At 43.2% G+C, this 19,418-nt stretch overlaps 1 protein-coding gene across 6 annotated transcripts in view; it reads left to right on the top strand.

Moving 5' to 3' along the window:
* Positions 1–19,099, top strand: part of LOC147021562 (bromodomain-containing protein 9-like) — a 62,225-nt gene extending 43,126 nt beyond the window's left edge. For 3 of the 6 annotated variants that reach the window (XM_085891613.1, XM_085891611.1, XM_085891612.1), the window contains exons 12-18: positions 1,785–1,896; positions 10,955–11,005; positions 11,111–11,204; positions 14,393–14,518; positions 14,723–14,842; positions 17,639–17,798; positions 18,017–19,099. In XM_085891613.1, the coding sequence (XP_085747739.1) occupies positions 1,785–1,896; positions 10,955–11,005; positions 11,111–11,204; positions 14,393–14,518; positions 14,723–14,842; positions 17,639–17,775 (640 nt within the window). In that variant the 3' untranslated portion in view covers positions 17,776–17,798; positions 18,017–19,099. The remainder of the gene's footprint in view (positions 1–1,784; positions 1,897–10,954; positions 11,006–11,110; positions 11,205–14,392; positions 14,519–14,722; positions 14,843–17,638; positions 17,799–18,016) is intronic. The other 3 variants (XM_085891615.1, XM_085891614.1, XM_085891616.1) reach the window with 3 other exon arrangements.
* The last annotated feature ends 319 nt before the right edge of the window (positions 19,100–19,418 follow it).

Here is a 19,418-nt window from a genome sequence, read left to right as displayed (position 1 = left end):
AAATCGATGAACAATTGTTTATTTTCTCAAAATTGGCACAGAGTGGTGCTGCCTGCCTATTGGAATGGTAAGGAATTGTATTGCACAGAATTGAATCATCTTAACAATTATGCATTGATATTTCTAGTGAAGAAGAAATGTCATTTATGTACAACCATAACAGGATTGGTTCCAAAAATCTGTGCCAAAGGAACTCCAACCTTCATCGGTTCAGCTTTTTGAGGTACAGGAAGAGGTTGCTATCCAAATCAATATGTTGTGTGTGAGTGCACAGGAAACAGGTAGTAGTCATTCCCAGAAAGATTCTGGATACTATCATCATAATTCATGTGCAGCCTATGGTTGCTGGTTTGCATCATTGTTGGGAGCATGGCTGTGCCGCTGATGCAGTGCCCCTGTTGGTTAGAGTAGGAATTTGGAATTTGACCGTGATGCTGGCGAATACTCACCTACTCTTTGTGAATGACACCGTGGGATCTTTAACGTCGACCGACTAATGCTGGCAAATGGGATGTGCAGTTTAACGTCGATCCGAGGGATGGCACACACATTGATGAATCGCCCTATCTTTGAAATATCAGGATGACAGTTTATAGTTGGGTCGATATTCAAACCTAGGCTCAACGGCTTAGAGTTAGTGTGCGTACCTCCAGATCATGCTGAATTACCTGGATACTATGAGCTGACCTTTAGGGAAGCAGGGTGGGGTGCAGGCAGAATCAAATGTTTGGGTGATGTCCAGTGAGATGGCCCTGACTTTCTTACTTTAGATTGAGTGTTTGCATCCATTTTTGACAAAGAAGAAGCAACATGTTGATGGTGGAATGATCTGGGCGGCAGCCAAACTAGTAATCAGAAAGTTAGGGAGAGATTCATTTTGAGGTATTTCTGCAATATTATCAATTATATTACTTTGCTTTGTTAGGGAGAAGTCTGACTTTGTACATAGTTGAGGGTCAATTTTACACTATTATTATTAATTGTAGTGGCATTGGTGACCTTCCATGATGCAGGTAGGCAACTGCCAGATAATGACCTGGAAAAGGAGAGAGACAGACAGACAGACAGAGAGACACAGAGACACAAGCCTTGAGTTTTTTTAAAGTGTGAATTCCATATATGAAGTAACAGTGTAATCATGCTAGGAATTTCTCCACCTTTGTAGGAGGGAAGCTTTTATGCTGGAGCAGGTTTTCAGTGAGTGGTGTTAATAGCTAATAAGAGAGGGATCAGACCTTTTCCGCAAAGACAGATTAAACACAGCCAGCCTTAGCATGAGCAGTGTCCATCGTGACCCTGTCCATGTATCAGAAAGATGACCAATGGCCACCAAGTTGTTGTGGATTGTGAGAGACTTGTGAGGTCAGACCTTAGGGCTTAGATGGTGCTGATGTTAAGCTCTGGTATGTCTGAGGACTGAAACAATGGTTCTGAGCTTTACGGAGAGACCATGTAGGTATCCAATGTTGGAGTTGGCTTTCCAGGAGGAAAAGGCATGTTCCTTTCTGGAGGCTGCTTTGCTGCATTAGTTGTTGTACCAGAAATAGGGTATTGGTAGGATAGTTTAGGTATGAACTGAAGGAGGTCGAGTAGTGTTGAGAAATAGTATATATATATATATATATATATATATATATATATATATATATATATATATATATATATATATATATATTTTATCCATTTTTAGAAAAACTAACTCCCAAAGCCTCTGTAACTATCCTCTCTGCATCTGCTGCTCCATTTGAGAGAAAATGTGACCCTCAACCCATAATTTTCCACAGCCTGCAGGAGTTTGTCAATGGTTGTGGAGAGTATGCTGCACGGGTGGTGGACAATCTACTGGATGCCTTCACGGGTGGTGACCATTCAAAGACCCTACGAGTACTAGAACAGGTAGGGGTCAGCCTTGAATGCCAGTGGTTCAAAAGGAACCTCACTTTTATTTAAAACTAGCAGGGTACTCGTCACTGACGGATTCGTAGACGTCTCACCTCAAATGAGCAATGTCTCCCCTCAAATGAGTGTGTATTGGTAGAAACGGGAATTCAGTGTAAATATTCAGTGTGCAGATATCACAGTGGATGGAGCTGGTAACCTTGGTAACCTCATTCCATTCTACCAATGAATATTTCCAAATCATGCTTGTTGTACCTCCAAAGTACTGCTTGAGAGTGAGGGTGATATTATGAAAGCATGGCTTGGAAATGGATTTTGGCACATCTTGGGCCTACCACCTGAATGAAGATCACCGAAGTTCTTTCAACCACAACAAACCACCTACAGGCACCTATCCCTCTCCACATCGTTTCTTCAGTCCCCAACCTACCCCCTCTCTCTATACTCCCCAATATCTTTGCTTTTGGCAATTTCCATTTGGTATTTCTCACAGTATTTAATTCTGGTTTCCCATTCAATGATCCATAGATCAGTAGTTTCATTTTCACTTTTCAACATCAGTTTCGCTTTGGGATATCAGTTTTGATTCGTCATTGCAACTTGTGATGCGAAAAAGGTTATCAAAAATTAAAAATGGTGCACGAAAAAGGTTATCAAAACTGATGTTTCGGCAATTTTTTTTCAATTTTTTAAAAGGGTCTAAACTGGCTTAAGGATTTTAAAAGGTCAAAAAAGTTTTAAAGGTCTGACATGTCTAAAGGGTGTAAAGGTCTAAGGATTTTCAACAGCCAAATGGGGTCTAAAGGGTGTATAGGAGTGATAACGGTCCAAATGACCTCCTCATGACTGTTTAAACCCCCTATTCAGGTGCATTGTGGTTAAAAATCCAATAAAGTTTTGTGGCGATTAACCTTGGGAGCTCAGTAGCGTCACAAACAAACAAACATTTCAATTTTTATACAGTGAACCCTCCAATATCAGGGGGGTTAGGTTCCTGGAAAATGCCATGACAGTTAAAACTGCGATCGTGGAAACTCAGGGCCAATGGGAACAGGGGGGTTCCCTTCCTGGACTTTGAGAAAATATTGAGGAAGATCAACGGCAACCAGAAATAAACACATTACAATTGGAATAAACATGTAAATATATATATATATATATATATATATATATATATATATATATATATATATATATATATATATATAAAGCATGTTAATATTAAAATAAACCAATGTCACCCTATCTTGCCAAAAGGTGACCACGTGTGACTTCTTTAAGGTCACACTGAGGTGAACAGAGCTGCTATCCACCAGGAGCGACTCCTTGAGGAATATCTGCCGACGAGAGATTCCGATGAGAATCGTTCTACAGAGTAACCATGAAAATATGCGTTTGCCTCATAACGTCACCAAATGACATCATAATGTCTCAAGCTTGACATACCTCGAAAGCACTCATCGAGGTGTTCAATTTGAGGTACTACACGATATGGTTCCTAAAACTTGAAAATTTGACCTTGGGGTCAAATATGTTTGACCTTAGGCATTAACCATGAAGGTCAAGGCCAATTGCCACCAAAAATTAATCAGCTGAGCGCCAGACCATGAACTATATTCCCATGAAGTTTGAAGACGATCCGATCAAAATTACTCAAAAAATAAGGGTTTCGTCGACTCCCCTGATTTGCGACAAAGTGACCTTGACCTTCAAATTTTTATGCGCTGAAAGGGACCTCTATATGCCTCTGATATGCGAAGTTACAAAAATTTCCAATGATAACTGTGCTCTGCAGAATTTTTTATACGTGATTACAGAAAAACAAAAAAATAAAAAATAAAAAAAAACATACAAGCTGACTAACATATCTTGCAAAAACTTCGTTTTGGCAAGATAATAAACATGAAAATACAATAAATACAGTGTAGATTAAACAAAAACACAAGACTTTTACCTTTTAATTTACTACAAAACTGTGAGGTGGGTGGGGTAAGAACATTACGTACTCGCATTGTACTCTGCCACCGTAAATATAAACCACAAGAATTAGCTTGGGATGAGGCTGTGAGAGTGGGAAGGGTAAGCAGGGGGAGCGGGGAAGGCGATTGGAAAGCAACATTAGCTTTACGACAGTCGCCTGCAGCATTGCCACAATGGAGAAGGGTAACAGTAACATGATCCTTAACTACCTCACCTTCAATCCCAATCTTCCCTGCTTGGACAGGAAGCTGCGAGGCTATGAATCCTCTCCCAGAATAGAATGGGGATTTGAGTCCGGGTGTCGGAAATTAAGTGTTTGAGAATGGGTGTTCAAATACGGAGTTGGATAATTTAGGTTTGGGAAGGAGACTCGAATACAGAGTTGGATAAAGAAGGTTTGGGAATAAGATCCGAATACGGAGTTGGGTAATGAATATTTTGGAATGAGGTTTGAATACGGCGTTGGATAATGAAGGTTTGGGAATTAGGTTTGAAGGAAAATGAAGGTTTAGGGATGAGGAAGAGTACAATCATTGAGCCCAAAATGACAGACAGTCCGGATGCCACATTTTCTCCTCAAGCCAACTGATCGAACAACTCAATCTTTTTGCCCAATGTCATAACCTTTCTCTGCCTTTTGGCACAACTAACTTTGTCCATCACTTTATGTTTGGGCTCATTAAAAAATGGTGCATGAGAAACACCACAAGGCTCGTGATGGACGGTAACTTACACGCACAGGATGCAAACGATGACTCGCCTTAGCTCAAAAACAGTGATTGGTCGAAATTAAATCCTCCGATAACAAAAGCGAAACACAGGTTTCCCGCGATTGGTCGAAACCCACGATGTTCGAATCTGTGATATTTGAGGGTTTGCTGTATCGATTGTCTTATTAATGCCTTCAAGGCCAAATGGACATGTATCATTCATTGGCTGCATGGTAATTTTGCAAATTACTAAATCTTTACCCCAGCACTGCCATACCGTTTTCATTTGAATAAACCAAAGCAATGTTCAACTAGAACATGAATTATAAAGACTTTAGTTGCCAATTAACAAATGCAGATGGTGTTTGGGATTTGAACCTGGATTCTGAGTGTCATGGGCCAATCGGTGCAAATGTGAACGCTAAACAGGGTTGCCTTGTTTATTGTTCTCATCTGAAACGTCATTTAATTATACAAAACATCGATGATGCAACAAAAGACTATATAATATGAGGTGGGAAGGAAAGTGTAAGGAAAGTTTAAGGAAAGCATCAATACAGTTTACAATATGAGAATGGCACTCGGTGCAGCGCATAACTCCGCCAGGCTGAATAGTTTAGATGTTTTGTTCTTTTATCCCCCTGATGGGGATTGGGGCAAAACCTCTGGGACGCCCACTCTTTGATGATAGGAGGAAAACCACGGGGTAACCTTCCTGGGTCAAATTGCTGTAGTGTGCGTCGGGCAGGTGCTGAGGTGTCATCCACTAGACGGCGGTCTCCTTGGGTTAATGTGAAGCAGTCCCTTTGGGTAGGTGCCTGAAATGTCCTATCCCAAAGAGAGGATGATCACCTGTCTCTATTATCATCTGAGCTCAAACGTTTTAACATTGGTATTGCAGCACTCTCTGAAGTTCGGAGACCGATAGTGGTGAGACCATGGTGAGTGGTTACACCTACTATTGTTCTGGTCGCTCTGATGGTTACCATGCCCAAGGAGTTGCTGTAGCTGTGTCCAATAACCTGACTCCAATGATAATTGAGGTAACACCGGTCAACGAGCGTATTATGAGACTGAGTATTCCTCACTTCTTGGGTGTCATTTCCCTGATCTCTGTTTATGCTCCGACTGAGGTGAGTGATCTCACCGTGAAGGACGCATTCGATACCACACTCGAGTTTCTGGTTGATTAGTGCCCCAGGCGGAATACTCTTCTCGTCTTGGGGGATTTCAATGCATCGACTGGAACTGATTCGGATGGTTATGAAACATGTGTTGGTCCCCATGGGTCTGGAACTGTGAAACAGAATAGCACCAAGTTCCTTGACTTTGCAAGAAGTCATGCACTTTGGGTGGCTAGTTCATAGTTTCAGCAACCCCAGGCTCATCGCTGGACTTGGTATTCCAACGCTGGTGGTGTGGCAAAGGAGATTGACCATGTGCTCATTCATGGTCACTTGAGGATGATCCAGAACTCCACGTCTACCGGAGTGCTCAGTTCCTCAATACCAACCACAAGCTTGTGGTAGCAACTCTAAAGTTGCAGCTTAAATCTGAGAGAATGGCACCATCCCAGGCGAGGCTGGATGTTGGCAAGCTCAAGGACGAGAGGGTAGATGAGGAGTTTGTGAACAGACTGAGTGGGAAATTGGGGGGGGAGGGGGTCTGTGTGCTTTGGGAAATCCTGAAGAGTTGTGGAGTGCCTTGAAGACCACCATCCTTGATGTTGCCAGTGGATGTCTTGGAACTCACCGTAGGGCGAAGAAGAATTTTGTCTCTCAAGGGACACTGGATACCATTTACCAGAGTCGCAAGGCCAGGCTTGATGGCAGAGCTGAGCTGTTCAGTGAGTTGAGGCATAAAACTGTACGTGCGCTGAGGGTGGACAAATGTGAGGCCAGTGTGTGAGGAATCTGTGAGGGGGTAGAGCATCACCTGTGGTCAAGTGATTCTCAAACTGCAAACAGGGGAATTCGAGCATTGCATTCCTGCAAGCCCGTCCCTCGGTGTACTGCAGTTGGAGCAGATGGTGGTTGTCTCTTGACAGAGGAGTCCGAAGTGAAGGTCCGCTGGGCCGGTTACTTTGAACAGCTGTACCAGGCTGATCCACCAGCTGTTGAGTTGGATGTCAGGGGTGTTAATATCCATATTACTGACCCTCCAATCAACTGTGATCCACCTTCTTTTGTAGAAATGCAGGCTGTGGCGAACCAGTAGAAATGGGGTAAAGCTCCTGGGATCTGTGATATCCATGCTGAACTTCTCAAGGCTGGGGAAATGCTGTCTTAATGTTGTTGCATGCAGTTCTGTGCTCTGCCTGGAACACAGGCATCATCCCAACTGACTGAAAGAGGGGCCTTGTTGTCCCTCTCTGGAAAGGGAAGTGTGATCCCCAGGACTGCAGCAACCACCGAGGGGTGACGCTACTTTCAGTGCCGGGCAAGGTCGTTGCTCGGAGAATTCTTGATAGGGTTTGCCACCATCTGCTTGAGCAACAGAGCTCAGAGCAGTCAGGCTTTACACCACAGGCCAACGATTGACCATATCCTTGTCCTTTGGGTCCTCACCAAATGTAGATGAGAGTGTCAGCAGAGGAGGCTTGCAGCCTATGTTTATCTCTGCAAAGCGTTCAATTTCAGTGAATCGGTATGCCCTCTGGAGGATTCTTGGTCTTCGTGGGGTGCCACCAAAACTGATCAATCTGATGTCTGAACTGTACTCTGGTACTGAGAGAGCTGTGAGATGTGATGACACCATCTCAGACTTATTTCCAGTTGTTACTGGAGTTCGTCATGGGTGTGTACTGGCCCTCAAATATTTCAGCACTTGTATCAACTGGATTCTGGGGAGGATGTCTGAGAGATCAAGCTGCGGTGCATCGTTTGGGATTGTCAAAATCTCTGACCCTGATTTCACAGATGATGCAGTCATCTTTGCGTAGACTCTAGATATCCTTTTGGGGGCCCTCAAGGTGCTGAATGAGGAGTGGGAGCCGCTGGGATTATGGGTTTCTTAGGTCAAAACTAAGATGCAGGCTTTCATTGACATCTTGGATGCTGCTATCCTGTCTGTACCTGTTTGTGGTAAGGACGTTGAGGTCACGGAGAGATTCACTTCCCTTGGCAGTGATATTCATGCCTGCTGGCTGAGCCAGAGGTTAATAGATGTCTGGGTCAGGCCTGGGGAGTTATGGATTCACTGGATCATGGGGTGTGGTAATGTCAGTACCTGTGAAGGAGGCCGAAAGTCCGAGTCTTCAGGTCCTTGGTGCTTCCATTCTTGCTCTACGGATATGAGACTCGGGATCTGAGATGGAGACTTAATTCCTTTCGTACCAGGTCTCTTCAGAGAATCCTTGGCTATCGCTGGTCAGACTTTGTGTCCAACGAGCCGTTGCTGAGAGAGACTATGCAGGTAACAAATCTCATTTGAGTCTGTGAGTGTCATCTGCGGCTGTATGGACATGTGGCTCATTTTCCTGACACTGATCCTGCTCACCAGATTCTCTCAGTGTGGGAGCCTCGTCAGTGGAACAGGCCAATGGGCCGAACACGTGCCTCGTAGTTGCAGCAGGTTGATTGGCATCTCAATGAGATGGGGATGGGCCAGGCATCTGCCTGGGGGATGGCCAGGTGGAGGCCCCTGGAGTTTCGCTGGAAAGTGGATGCAGTGACGTGCTGCTCCGGCAGATGCTCCTGTACCTGACGTGACCTGATAAGCCAGATCTGCTTATCTGCAAACAGCTTGGACCTGACCCAAAATCTAATCGTCTTGCTCTTGTCACTTACCAAACTCCTCCACCAAATTTTGCCATAACCCATCCACAACTTTTTGAGATTATCATGTGAAATATAGTTTTTCACTCCATCTCTCCATTATGAAGAATCGCTTTAAAAATTAAAATATTCTCTTCTCCGAATCCAAATCATCACCAATATTGAACCAATTCATACTTGTCACACTCCCAACCTGTTTTCCAAGTTTCGTCCGAATCTGTCCACAACCTTTTGAGTTATCCGGCTCACAGACAGACAGACAGACAGACAGACAGACAGGGGTGAAAAAACAACCTCTGTCCACCTTCAGTTGAAACTTATGATGTCACAAAAGCATGATTACTGGTACATATGTCTGTTTCACTTGACTTTATGACTGATGCACTCTTCTTGACAACTTTGGAGGTTGTTCACCAGCATAAAAAGAAATGTAATCATACTATAATGGAGCTCTGTGTATGTAGTCGAAACTCCAGGGATTGCATTTATATACAGCATATAAACGCCTCTCTCTCTCTCTCTCTCTCTCTCTCTCTCTCTCTCTCTCTCTCTCTCTCTCTCTCTCGCTCTCTCTCTCTCCCTCTCTCTCTCGCTCTCTCTCTCGCTCTCTCGCTCTCTCTCTCGCTCTCTCTCTCTCGCTCTCTCTCTCGCTCTCTCTCTCGCTCTCTCTCTCGCTCTCTCTCTCGCTCTCTCTCGCTCTCTCTCTCGCTCTCTCTCGCTCTCTCTCGCTCTCTCTCGCGCTCTCTCTCGCGCTCTCTCTCGCTCTCTCTCTCGCTATCTCTCTCTCGCTCTCTCTCTCGCTCTCTCTCTCGCTCTCTCTCGCTCTCTCTCTCTCTCTCTTTCTCTCTTTCATTATGCCTGGTGTTGGCTTAATGGTTAGGGTGATGGGCTTTGGATCTTCCGGTCCAGAGTTCAAATCCCACTCCGCTGTTGAATTAATACCAGGTGGGGTTCATTCGGCCTGTCATCCTTCTGAGGTTGGCAAAATAAGTGCCAGCATGCTGGTACACAGTGTCGGAGTGGTGACACGTCCAGGATTGTGCCCAATAGCCAAGGAGACTGCTTTAGCAGCACCAACGCTCTCCACAGAGTATGGTCCCAATCTCATCCTCTCTCTCTTTCTCTCTTTTTTTGTTTTTTTCTCTCTCTCTTTCTTCTTTATGCATGGCTTATCTTTTAAGTTACAAACTCCAAACTCAGGGTGCAAATACAACTTTGTGTGCAGGGTAACGTAGGCTATATGGCCGCAGCCTCATATGGGGGTATGGGAGGAGGGGGGGGACAAATTCTCCATGTAAATGTATACGATGTCTCACCACCGGGTGGTGGTGGCTATGGGTGTTACCTTTTCTTGTTTTTTATCCCCTGCCGCGTGGCAGAAGGGGATATTGTCACCCAGGTCGTCCGGCTGTCCTTCTGGCTGTCCGTCCGTCCGGGCGTCAACATTTATAGCTGTGAGTGCGATAACTCATAAACTGTTCGCCATATCGATTTGAAATTTGGGTCACACATGTATCATCTGAAAAGGAAGAACCCTCTTGATTTTGGGCGTGTCCAGATCCAAGATGGCCGACTGGGGCGGCGTCAACATTTATAGCTGTGAGTGCGATAACTCATAAACTGTTCGCCATATCGATTTGAAATTTGGGTCACACATGTATCACCTGAAAAGGAAGAACCCTATTGATTTTGGGTGTGGCCGGATCCAAGATGGCCGACTGGGGCGGCCATCTTGGAAAAAATGTTCTTTGTAATAAATGGAAAACCGCTTATCTGATTTCAATTATTTTTGGTTACTATATTCCTCACCCCTGGGGAACTTTTTCGAGATGATGACCAAATGGTGTCTTGTTTCCAATTCACCTCCCCCATTATCTGGAATATGTATGACCTTTTTCATTCAATGGCAGGGGATTCCCCATCTCTGATGGTATTTTTTACTTGGGAAACGCTGAGGTTAAAGAACTCTTAGCATGGGTAAATTTGTCCTCTTTAGTTGAAGCCTGTCATCATGCGTGAGACATTTTGAGAAGGGAGGGACAACAGGATGAACGGGGGGGGTGGGGTAGAGAGGGGAGGGGGTGGAGTATGATGTGGGGACATGGTGACAGGAAGGTGTTGGGGTAGGGGGGGGTGTTAAAGCACTCTATGCTCAGGTAAATTTGTCTTCCTTTCCTTCTCCGCCCATAATTTTTGGCAAATGCAATGATTAATTGGTTCGTCAGCAAAGCGACCGGTAGGCTCTGCTAATTTTTCATAAATGAAAATGAGTACATCACTTTTTTGGGGACACTTCAGCTCGAATTCAATTGTAAAGATATATGTGCACACAAAATCATTTGAAACGAATTAAATATTGCAACGATCACAGAACATGGTGACATGAGCTGCATGAGAATATTCATGCAATTTCCGGGGACCCGTCGTAGACGGGCATTTCAGCAAGTTTTTATGAAAAAATGAAACGATGTCAAAATGTGAAGAACCCATATTCGAGTAGGCTTTTTTTTTTCTTGCACATAACTCTGCTCTCGCAGGACCTTTTGGGCACTTTGTTACTTCGGACCTTCTCCTGTTCCATTTGTGCAGAAAAGACGACCCTTGATTGACAGAATGGAAACAAAACTGCCTGAAGAAACGGTACTGTTATCACTCTGAACAGTTTGAAATAACTTGTAGTTGCAAATTTGACACAGCAAGGTTGTTTTCACAGTTGATATTGATCTTGACGTCATGTTTTCACAGGGAAACTTGGCCTCCGATGTACAGAATGCAGATACATTTTCAAGTGATGCTGTGGATTTTGCTTCCTTTGAAATGTCCTTGCTGAGCTCATTTGGTTTGTAACTGTTTTTTTTATTTATTTAATAATTAGCATATATACTACTTGGCCAAATTGATTTATTCTTGACCAAAACGTCCTCCAAGTTTTCCATATAGAGCGTATAGACCATCATGCAGCTGCTGCTTGGTGCCATTTTCATTTAAAATGATGTGTGCATATGAGGGGAAAGGGTGTAAATTCATCGTTTGAATATTGAAGAAGAGGAATAGGAGGGGTAAGTGCATAGGAATGGGGGAATGAAAAAGGATGGTGAGAGGGGATAGGAATAAAGTGAAAGTGGGGGGTTGATTCAAAAGATTTATGTGGACACAGCAAGGATTTATCCACTCGGTAGTATAAAGGTTAAAGCGTCTGCTCTGAGTCTGGGAGGCCGGCAGTTTTAACCCCAGCCGAGTCATACCAAAGACTCCAAGAATACGTTGCTGCTTCCTTGCTTTAAAAAGGATAGAGCACGGATAAACAACCATAGGTTGGGAATAATGGTGCAGGCTTTCATGGGCCTAATGGCCACCTGCGTCAAAGTTCCTTGGAAGGGAACTCGTTATTAGCCTGTCCCCGATGCAGCGGGAGACGGGGTTTTGCAAACACTTCTGTGCGTATGTCCAGGCCATAACTTTTTTTTTTTCACCATTTGAGCTTTTGTCACAAATTTTCATCAAAGCTTTATTCTAAGAATATGGAGAAGTCAAGTTAATAATTTGGTCAAAAGGTCAAATGTCAGCATCACATAAAATCGTCAGTTTTCGTCCGATTGACTTGAAATTTGAACAGGGTTTGCATATTGGGTCACTGAATTGGGTCAAGGATAAAACGCTAAAAGCAAATTGTTTTGACATCAAAAGGTCAAGGTCACAAAACCATCAATATCCATCTGATTGGCCAAGAGTGGGAATAGCTAAGAGTGAAGATAAAAGCAAGAGAAAATATCTTGTTGGTAAAATATGAAGGCAGCCTGGCAAGACATAAACAGGAAAGCCAAGATGGAACCAGAAGGTGAATGCTCAATGTAAAATAGAGACAAAAGGAAAAAGAACAATGGAAAGGCTGCAGATCATTTCACGATACCTCACTGGTGCAGATCCACTGTAGGGAAATTGACACGCCTCGATCAACACTGCCCAATTCACGTCTATGTATGCATTTATTTGATTCATTAAATGATAAATTTTAAAATTTGGCATCGGAGTGGCGACCCATCCAGGATTGTGCCCAATTGCCAAGGAAACTGCTTCGGCAGCACCGACGCACCGTACAGAGTATGGTTCCAATGGATGGATGGATGAATCGCGAACCGCCGGGAACCTATTCCCCCTTTTTCCATCAAAACGATGCCCCAACATTTGCGGTTTCGACATTCACGGCATTTTCCAGGAACGTATCCCCCGCGAATAGCGGGGTCCGACAGGATATACAATTGCATATTAGACGTGGTTGGTCTCTGCCGAAGGTGTGGTTTTAATAAGTTACAAGTTTTCCAACATTAAACGATTCTCTTATTGGTTGGCACAAGTGCTGTCTGTTGTAACCACTCGGGTCGATAAAAGGTTTTGTTGCGTCGTCGAAGCTGTACATGTTGAGAATTCAATTTACGACAAGACTGGATGAAAAAACAGGGTTAAGCCACCACAAACCCATTGTTGGTACACCCCGGTTGAGAAAACGTGACGGTTGAGTTGTGATGTGCTACATTACGTGAAACGGTCGACATAAAGTGACGAATCGAGGAAGATCGAGAGAAGGCTGGAAAACTCGGCGGGGGGGGGGGGTTCATTAGGTGTCATTTGCTTACATAAGACTTCTTTTTTTTTAATGAAAGGGAAGAGTCAAAACGTTTTTACGTTTTCAAAACGTATCAGAGCCAAAACCATGATTCCTTTTCCAATGGCATCAGAAATCTTGCCCACTGCTGTGAAAAAAAATGTGTGATGCTGGCTGAGATAGAAACTCAGTGGAAAAAGACAAATACCTGTGCAGAATTTTACAGGTGCAGGACCAAGCGTTAAAGACTTTAATGGTTGGTTGGAAAGTTTTTGATTTCCCGCTTGTACAAGGACAATTTTTTTACCTGCGACATCGGTCTACAAGAGCTATGCGTTGTTGTTGTTGTTGTTGTTGTTGTTGTTGCTGTTCGGGGTTGATTTTTGAAATTTGCACTCGCTGATCGGATAGCTGCCGGACCCTACCCACCATGGCACCCAGACAAAATAATATGGCCTCCATCTTGGTTTTCTGGTGGGTCTTAGACATCATGCCTGTAAGGCCTCTGCTGATTACACACTGCCCTTGTTGCATCAGATTTACATTGGCTTTGTTTGGGTCGAGTGTTACGCACGATCATGGAGACCGAAAAATATAATCGATGTCGAATAAAAATTATAAGCAAGGTTTAATCAAGCCTGTCAACATGCCTCTCTAAAAAAATATAGCGTTAGGCCAACGAAATTTTTGAACGGCCCCATATTGGGGTTAAACCCTCTGTGACCATGTGATGAATCAGCTCGTTGTGATATAACCGTGGTGGAAGCTGTCATGGATGAGAGGTGTGAGTTTTTAAGAGTGCTTTAAGTGCATGTTTCCCAATCAGTCCAGCATCTGATTTTGGTTGTGACCACAGTGCAGTCATTCTCGTTTTATTACAAACCTCTGGCCATAAGGCAGCAATATGGATATTGTGCTAGAGGAAGTGTAGGAACTCTGTTTCGGAGAGGAGAAACCCAGCTTGAAGATCAATGGAATGATGAGTCTGCCAAGTTTTAAATGGAGCTGGCTATATATAGGATTACATTTCAACAAGAAATTGTGGCCTGATTATTACCTCTGCCACCAAAGGTGAAGGAGGTTATGTTTTCACCCCTTTTTGCTTGTTTGTTTGTCTGTTTGTGTGCAGGATATCTCCAAAAGTTGTCGACAGATTCGGTTGAAAATTTATGGACAGGTTCGGTGTGTGACAAGGACGAAATGATTAGATTTTCATGAAGATCCGGATCCAGATCTGACTCTCAATATTCGAGAATATTCTAAGTGATTCTTCACCATTGAGAGATAGGACCAAAAACGATATATAGCACGATGTTTCAACAATGTATTTGGCCCGATATGTTCTTGTGGATCAGGCATTGCGTGGCCGAGGTATGCGCTCTACCGAGTACCCTTTTAGTTTTATTATGTGTTGCATTGTGCAGGAAAAGAAAAGGATGAAGTTGAGCAGGGTGATTCAACGCAGGCTGATCGAGTGGAGCAGAAGCTGCCAAGTATGGCAGTAACTGCAGCAGTACCGGCTGTTGTAAACTTGTCAGGATCCAGCCAGTGTAAGGCTCTGATACGTGCAAGCAACTGCTCCAAGGCAAAACCAATCGAGAAATTGTTTTTCAACAAATCTCTGTGGAACCATTGGACTACATTTCTACACCTCTGATTGTAGCAGCTTTCATAGTGAGCGAATCCTCTTGCCATCAATGTAACGTTCCATATTTTCTAAAACGGTATTATCTCTTTTTGCATTGTGCTGCAAGGTGGCCATGATGCAGTTGAAGAAAGACTGGAGAGGCCCCTTGACTTGGTCCCATCGCCGATGCAAGCTCACGATGCCACATCTTGCCTCGATGAACAATCTTCAAATCTGCCAAGTTTGGGTAGGTCTTGTCGTTCACTTTAGCAGTTATTTCAGCAGTTATTTCATTAATTCAACACTAATTTTGCATTTTAATAGCGTCAAACTATCTCCGCATCATCATTAATTTAACAAGGGTTTAGATGTCTTTTTTTTGTCATGGCCACATCCTTGGTATTGCAATTGTTGTCACCGGCTTTGGTCCCGAACCGAGGTTCGAGTCCCAACCCACTCGACAGTGTTGAAATCACACAACAGGTCCGTTAATGACTGAGTCTCGTGGGCCGCGAAACAACAAATAATGAGATGTAACTATACAATCACCTCGACCTCTTTCTTAAGTTCCAGTAAGTAACCATCACACTGAGTATGATGGAATTTGCTAGGTTCATGCCTGAACAAATTATTGAACTTCTATGCTTTACCATCAGCCATGACTTCTCCTGGGCTGAATATGTAGCGAATCTGGTTTCCAAAGCCAGCTGCAGACTGGGCATCCTCCATTGTTCCAAGTCATTTTTTCAAAATAAGAATTACATAGTCTTCAAAGCCTTTGTCCATAGTTCAATGACATCCTGCTCTTCCGTATGGTCTACAGCTCCAGCCTCGCATATATCTCTCCTGGATTCTGTATAATCTAAAGCTCTCAACATTATGGGCATTTCCTATGATGATGCAGAAGCACAAGTCCTGTTGCTCTCACATCGCAGACAGGTTGGTGGCCTATGTTTATCTTTTTTTAATATGACTTTTCTTCCAATCTCTCTCTCTCTCTCTCTCTCTCTCTCTCTCTCTCTCTCTCTCTCTCTCTCTCTCTCTCTCTCTCTCTCTCTCTCTCTCTCTCTCTGTTTCTCTCTCTCTCTCTCTCTCTCTCTCTCTCTCTCTCTCTCTCTCTCTCTCTCTCTCTCTCTCTCTCTCTCTCTCTCTCTCTCTCTCTCTCTCTCTCTCTCTTTCTCTCTTTCTCTCTCTCTTTCTCTCTTTCTCTCTTTCTCTCTTTCTCTCTTTCTCTCTTTCTCTCTTTCTCTCTTTCTCTCTTTCTCTCTCTCTCTCTTTCTCTCTCTCTCTCTCTCTCTTTCTCTCTCTCTCTCTCTCTCTCTGTCTCTCTGTTTCTCTGTCTCTCTGTCTCTCTGATTCTCTGTCTCTCTGTCTCTCTGATTCTCTGTTCTCTGTCTCTCTGTCTCTCCCTTCTCTGTCTCTCTGTTTCTCTGTTCTCTGTCTCTCTGTCTCTCTGATTCTCTGTCTCTCTCTGATTCTCTGTTCTCTGTCTCTCTCTCTCTCTCTCTCTCTCTCTCTCTCTCTCTCTCTCTCTCTCTCTCTCTCTCTCTCTCTCTCTCTGTTTCTCTCTCTCTCTCTCTCTCTCTCTCTCTCTCTCTCTCTCTCTCTCTCTCTCTCTCTCTCTCTCTCTCTCTCTCTCTCTCTCTCTCTCTCTGTTCTCTCTCTCTGTTTCTCTCTCTCTCTCTCTCTCTCTCTCTCTCTCTCTCTCTCTCTCTCTCTCTCTCTCTCTCTCTCTCTCTCTCTCTCTCTCTCTTTTCCTGTTTGTTCATTATCTTGCTTGTTACATCAGGCTGTTGCCCCACTGCCAGTATATTCCCTTTTTCCCTCTGTCTGCTTGCTCTTTCATGAGCCTATTTTTTTTCTGATTGCCTGAAAGGGCCCTGTTGATTGGCAGAGTTGTGTCCACTCAAAACATTATTTACAGAGTGAAGGGGAAATTTATGTCTCTTGGTCCCTTTATCAAACCCTGCCATCTATTTTGGTTCAAGAAAGTGTTGTTGGACATTTAAAGGAACTTTAGCTTCAAAGTTACACGATTAAAGTTATATTTTGGTGAACTTTCACTGCATATGGATGTTTTATACTGAAATTCATTCAAGCATCTATATCATATGGCTGCTGGTTTTCATTATTTGTTGGGCATTGCTATGCCACCGATGCCTTGCAGTCCAGCCAGCCGAGACAGCGAAAAGGTCTTTTCATCTGAACTATTCTGTCCCCTGTGCAATGTACTTTTTAAAAAATATTGTATCATCTAGAACTTGTGTCAAAAATAAATAAATAATGGGCTTGTCCAGAAATAATGTATTATTATATGAATGCCAAAATTATTAATGAAGAACTAGTTTAGGAAGGTTACTGTCGGTCTGTGTTGGCAGACAGGTAGAACAAATCAACAACGTTGATTGAGGTATGCTAACCGTCATGGGAAACGAGACGTTGCCATTTCAGGCGTTAACCCTTTGTCAGAGAAAAGAAGAACCCCAAAATATTAAACCTCAGCGCACCTCTATCAGCGTTCTGTTGATTTAATGAATAATGATTAATATCTCACTTTCTCGACGTTTTGTTAAATTGCTTTCAAATGGGTTGTGGGTACTTATGACTTTTTGTTTGTTGTATTTGGTAGGAATAGATTGGGTTTGATGCATCATTAATATTACAGTTGGTAATTTGGCATGTTTTCATTAATTCTTTATTAATTGAACACATCTCTTTGGGAATTAATTATTGTATGATTTAAGGCACTGCTCAGCCAACTGGGTGCACAGCAACGCTGTCTTGCCATGGTTGCACTTGGCATTGACTTGTTTACATGCAGTGTGAGGAGCTGAGGAAACGCATTGTTTCCACTGCCATTGGAACGGGTTTAAAAAAACGGCAGCTTGCAGACCCCAGAGCAGTCTTGGAGTCGGAGAGGGCAGTTGGATTAAAATTGGAGTGGCTATGTGGAAGTTGATTTCGGGGCAGGGCAGATGCGGCAGTCCAGTATATTCCATCACACCGAGCGCTGAGTTTGAGCCACGACCGAAATCCTCCGCAGGTGGGACAAGCCATCGCGAGTACGAGTCAACTCATTTGAGGCCGGGAACCTGCATTGTTGGCCCGAGCCATGAGGTCCATTGTTCAAAGGTGGACTGCGTGGGAGGCACCATCTTGCCGATCACTCCCTATGACTGATGACCTGCTGCTGCCTTCTGGCCGTGAGTGGTTGCAAATCCAATTTAACTACTTTTTAGAGCAAGAAAAACGTCAATAAAGTCAGATATAAATAATTTTGGCATTCACGTCACAGTGTTTTTTTTTTGTTTGTTTTGTTTTGTTTGTTTGTTTGTTGTTTGTTTTCCTCTCACCTGAATGTTGCTAAGTTTGTTGATGCATCATTGCTGATGCTGGTTGTGATTGAGTGGTTATTTTTCAGGAACGTCTTCTCAGTTGAGCCAGGAAGACCAGGATGACATAGATCGGGAACTACGAGAGTTCCTTGAGATGCCAGGAACCATTAGCCCGGTCGAGGGCACCGTGCTTGGCAGTAGCTGAGTGGAAGAAAACTTGGACATGCGCACTGAGAAAAACGAGCACTTTCAGATTGCTGTGGTGGTCCTGATTACAATGGGATATGTGCAAAAAAAATAAAATAAAGTTTGTGTTAAACTGTGAACAGTTCTCAAAAGGTCACAGCAAAATGTGTACTGTTATACGCAAGAGCATCTCAAGGATGGAGACGCCGGTATTGGGAAATGCAAGCAAATCCGTGAGTAATGCCAGCTTCGTGGATAAGTTGAATGTTTGCGTGATTTGGCAGCCAAAATGTATGCATTGTACACATGCTGTGTGGAAAAGTATTTGGCCCTTGAATGTCAATTGTTCTTCATGGGATGATATTTCTTTTGAAAACCATTTTCAGAATGTTACAGCTTACATTGTTGTAAGAATCTCTCTTCGGACGAGAAATCTGAAAAACAAAATGCACAGATATGGACTTTCTACAAAAGACCCATTCTCGCATTGATGGAATTCAGATTATAATTTGTTTTTTGAAGATTTTACCTTGGTTAAAGGATTCTGGATTGAATGTCGTTTTGATTTTTACATTAGGTTGCCAGGTTTTTCAATGACCACTGCAGAGCACGATCACAGAGAATTAAAAAAAATGTTAAAAACCAGCATTTTCATATGAATGACCGATGCTGCGTTGCATTCGGGGTGCTTTTCAGAATTATTTTGAACAAAGGTGCGTTTACCCACCAATTCCCCTCCATTTTGTATCTCTCACTGCCAGGATCATGGATGGTACGTGGTAATGCCAATGCAGCCTGTCTGTTTGTTTGACGTCTTATTTTAAATACTTATTTATAAATGTACATATTGTATTTTTACGTTGTACCCCGTTTTAAAATTTTATGTTGTACAGCATTAATCCATTCTTCTCGCCATTACTGAATTTGGACCAATTTCACGATGTGCAGTATGATGTTTGAAGAAATAAACACTACATTCATGCTCCTGTTTGAGTGATACTACAGCTTTTAAAATGGTGAGGTATATTGGGCACTCTTAAGTGAACAATGCGAATGTCATCCTTACCTTCCATAACTCGATTCTGGATAGTATGCTTTATTCACATCTGGACACTGAAAGCTTTAACACCAAATTGTCTGGAAGTTTTTAATGGCATGTGGTTTTTAGTCCAACAGCAAGCATGGCACAGAGGTAGCACACTTTCCTTTTAGCTGTCTAGTTTGGAGTTAGATTTGATTCTCGACCGATGAGTGTTGATAATCGGTGCTTTTGCAGTCCAGAAATTGCTCCAATGAGTGCAC

The sequence above is a fragment of the Eptatretus burgeri genome, chromosome 8 (genome assembly GCF_056783735.1).
Source record: "Eptatretus burgeri isolate ZD-2024b chromosome 8, Ebu_testis_v1, whole genome shotgun sequence".
Taxonomy (NCBI): domain Eukaryota; kingdom Metazoa; phylum Chordata; class Myxini; order Myxiniformes; family Myxinidae; genus Eptatretus; species Eptatretus burgeri.
Note: the sequence above shows the minus strand (reverse complement) of the source record. Positions and strands in the feature narration are given on the sequence as shown.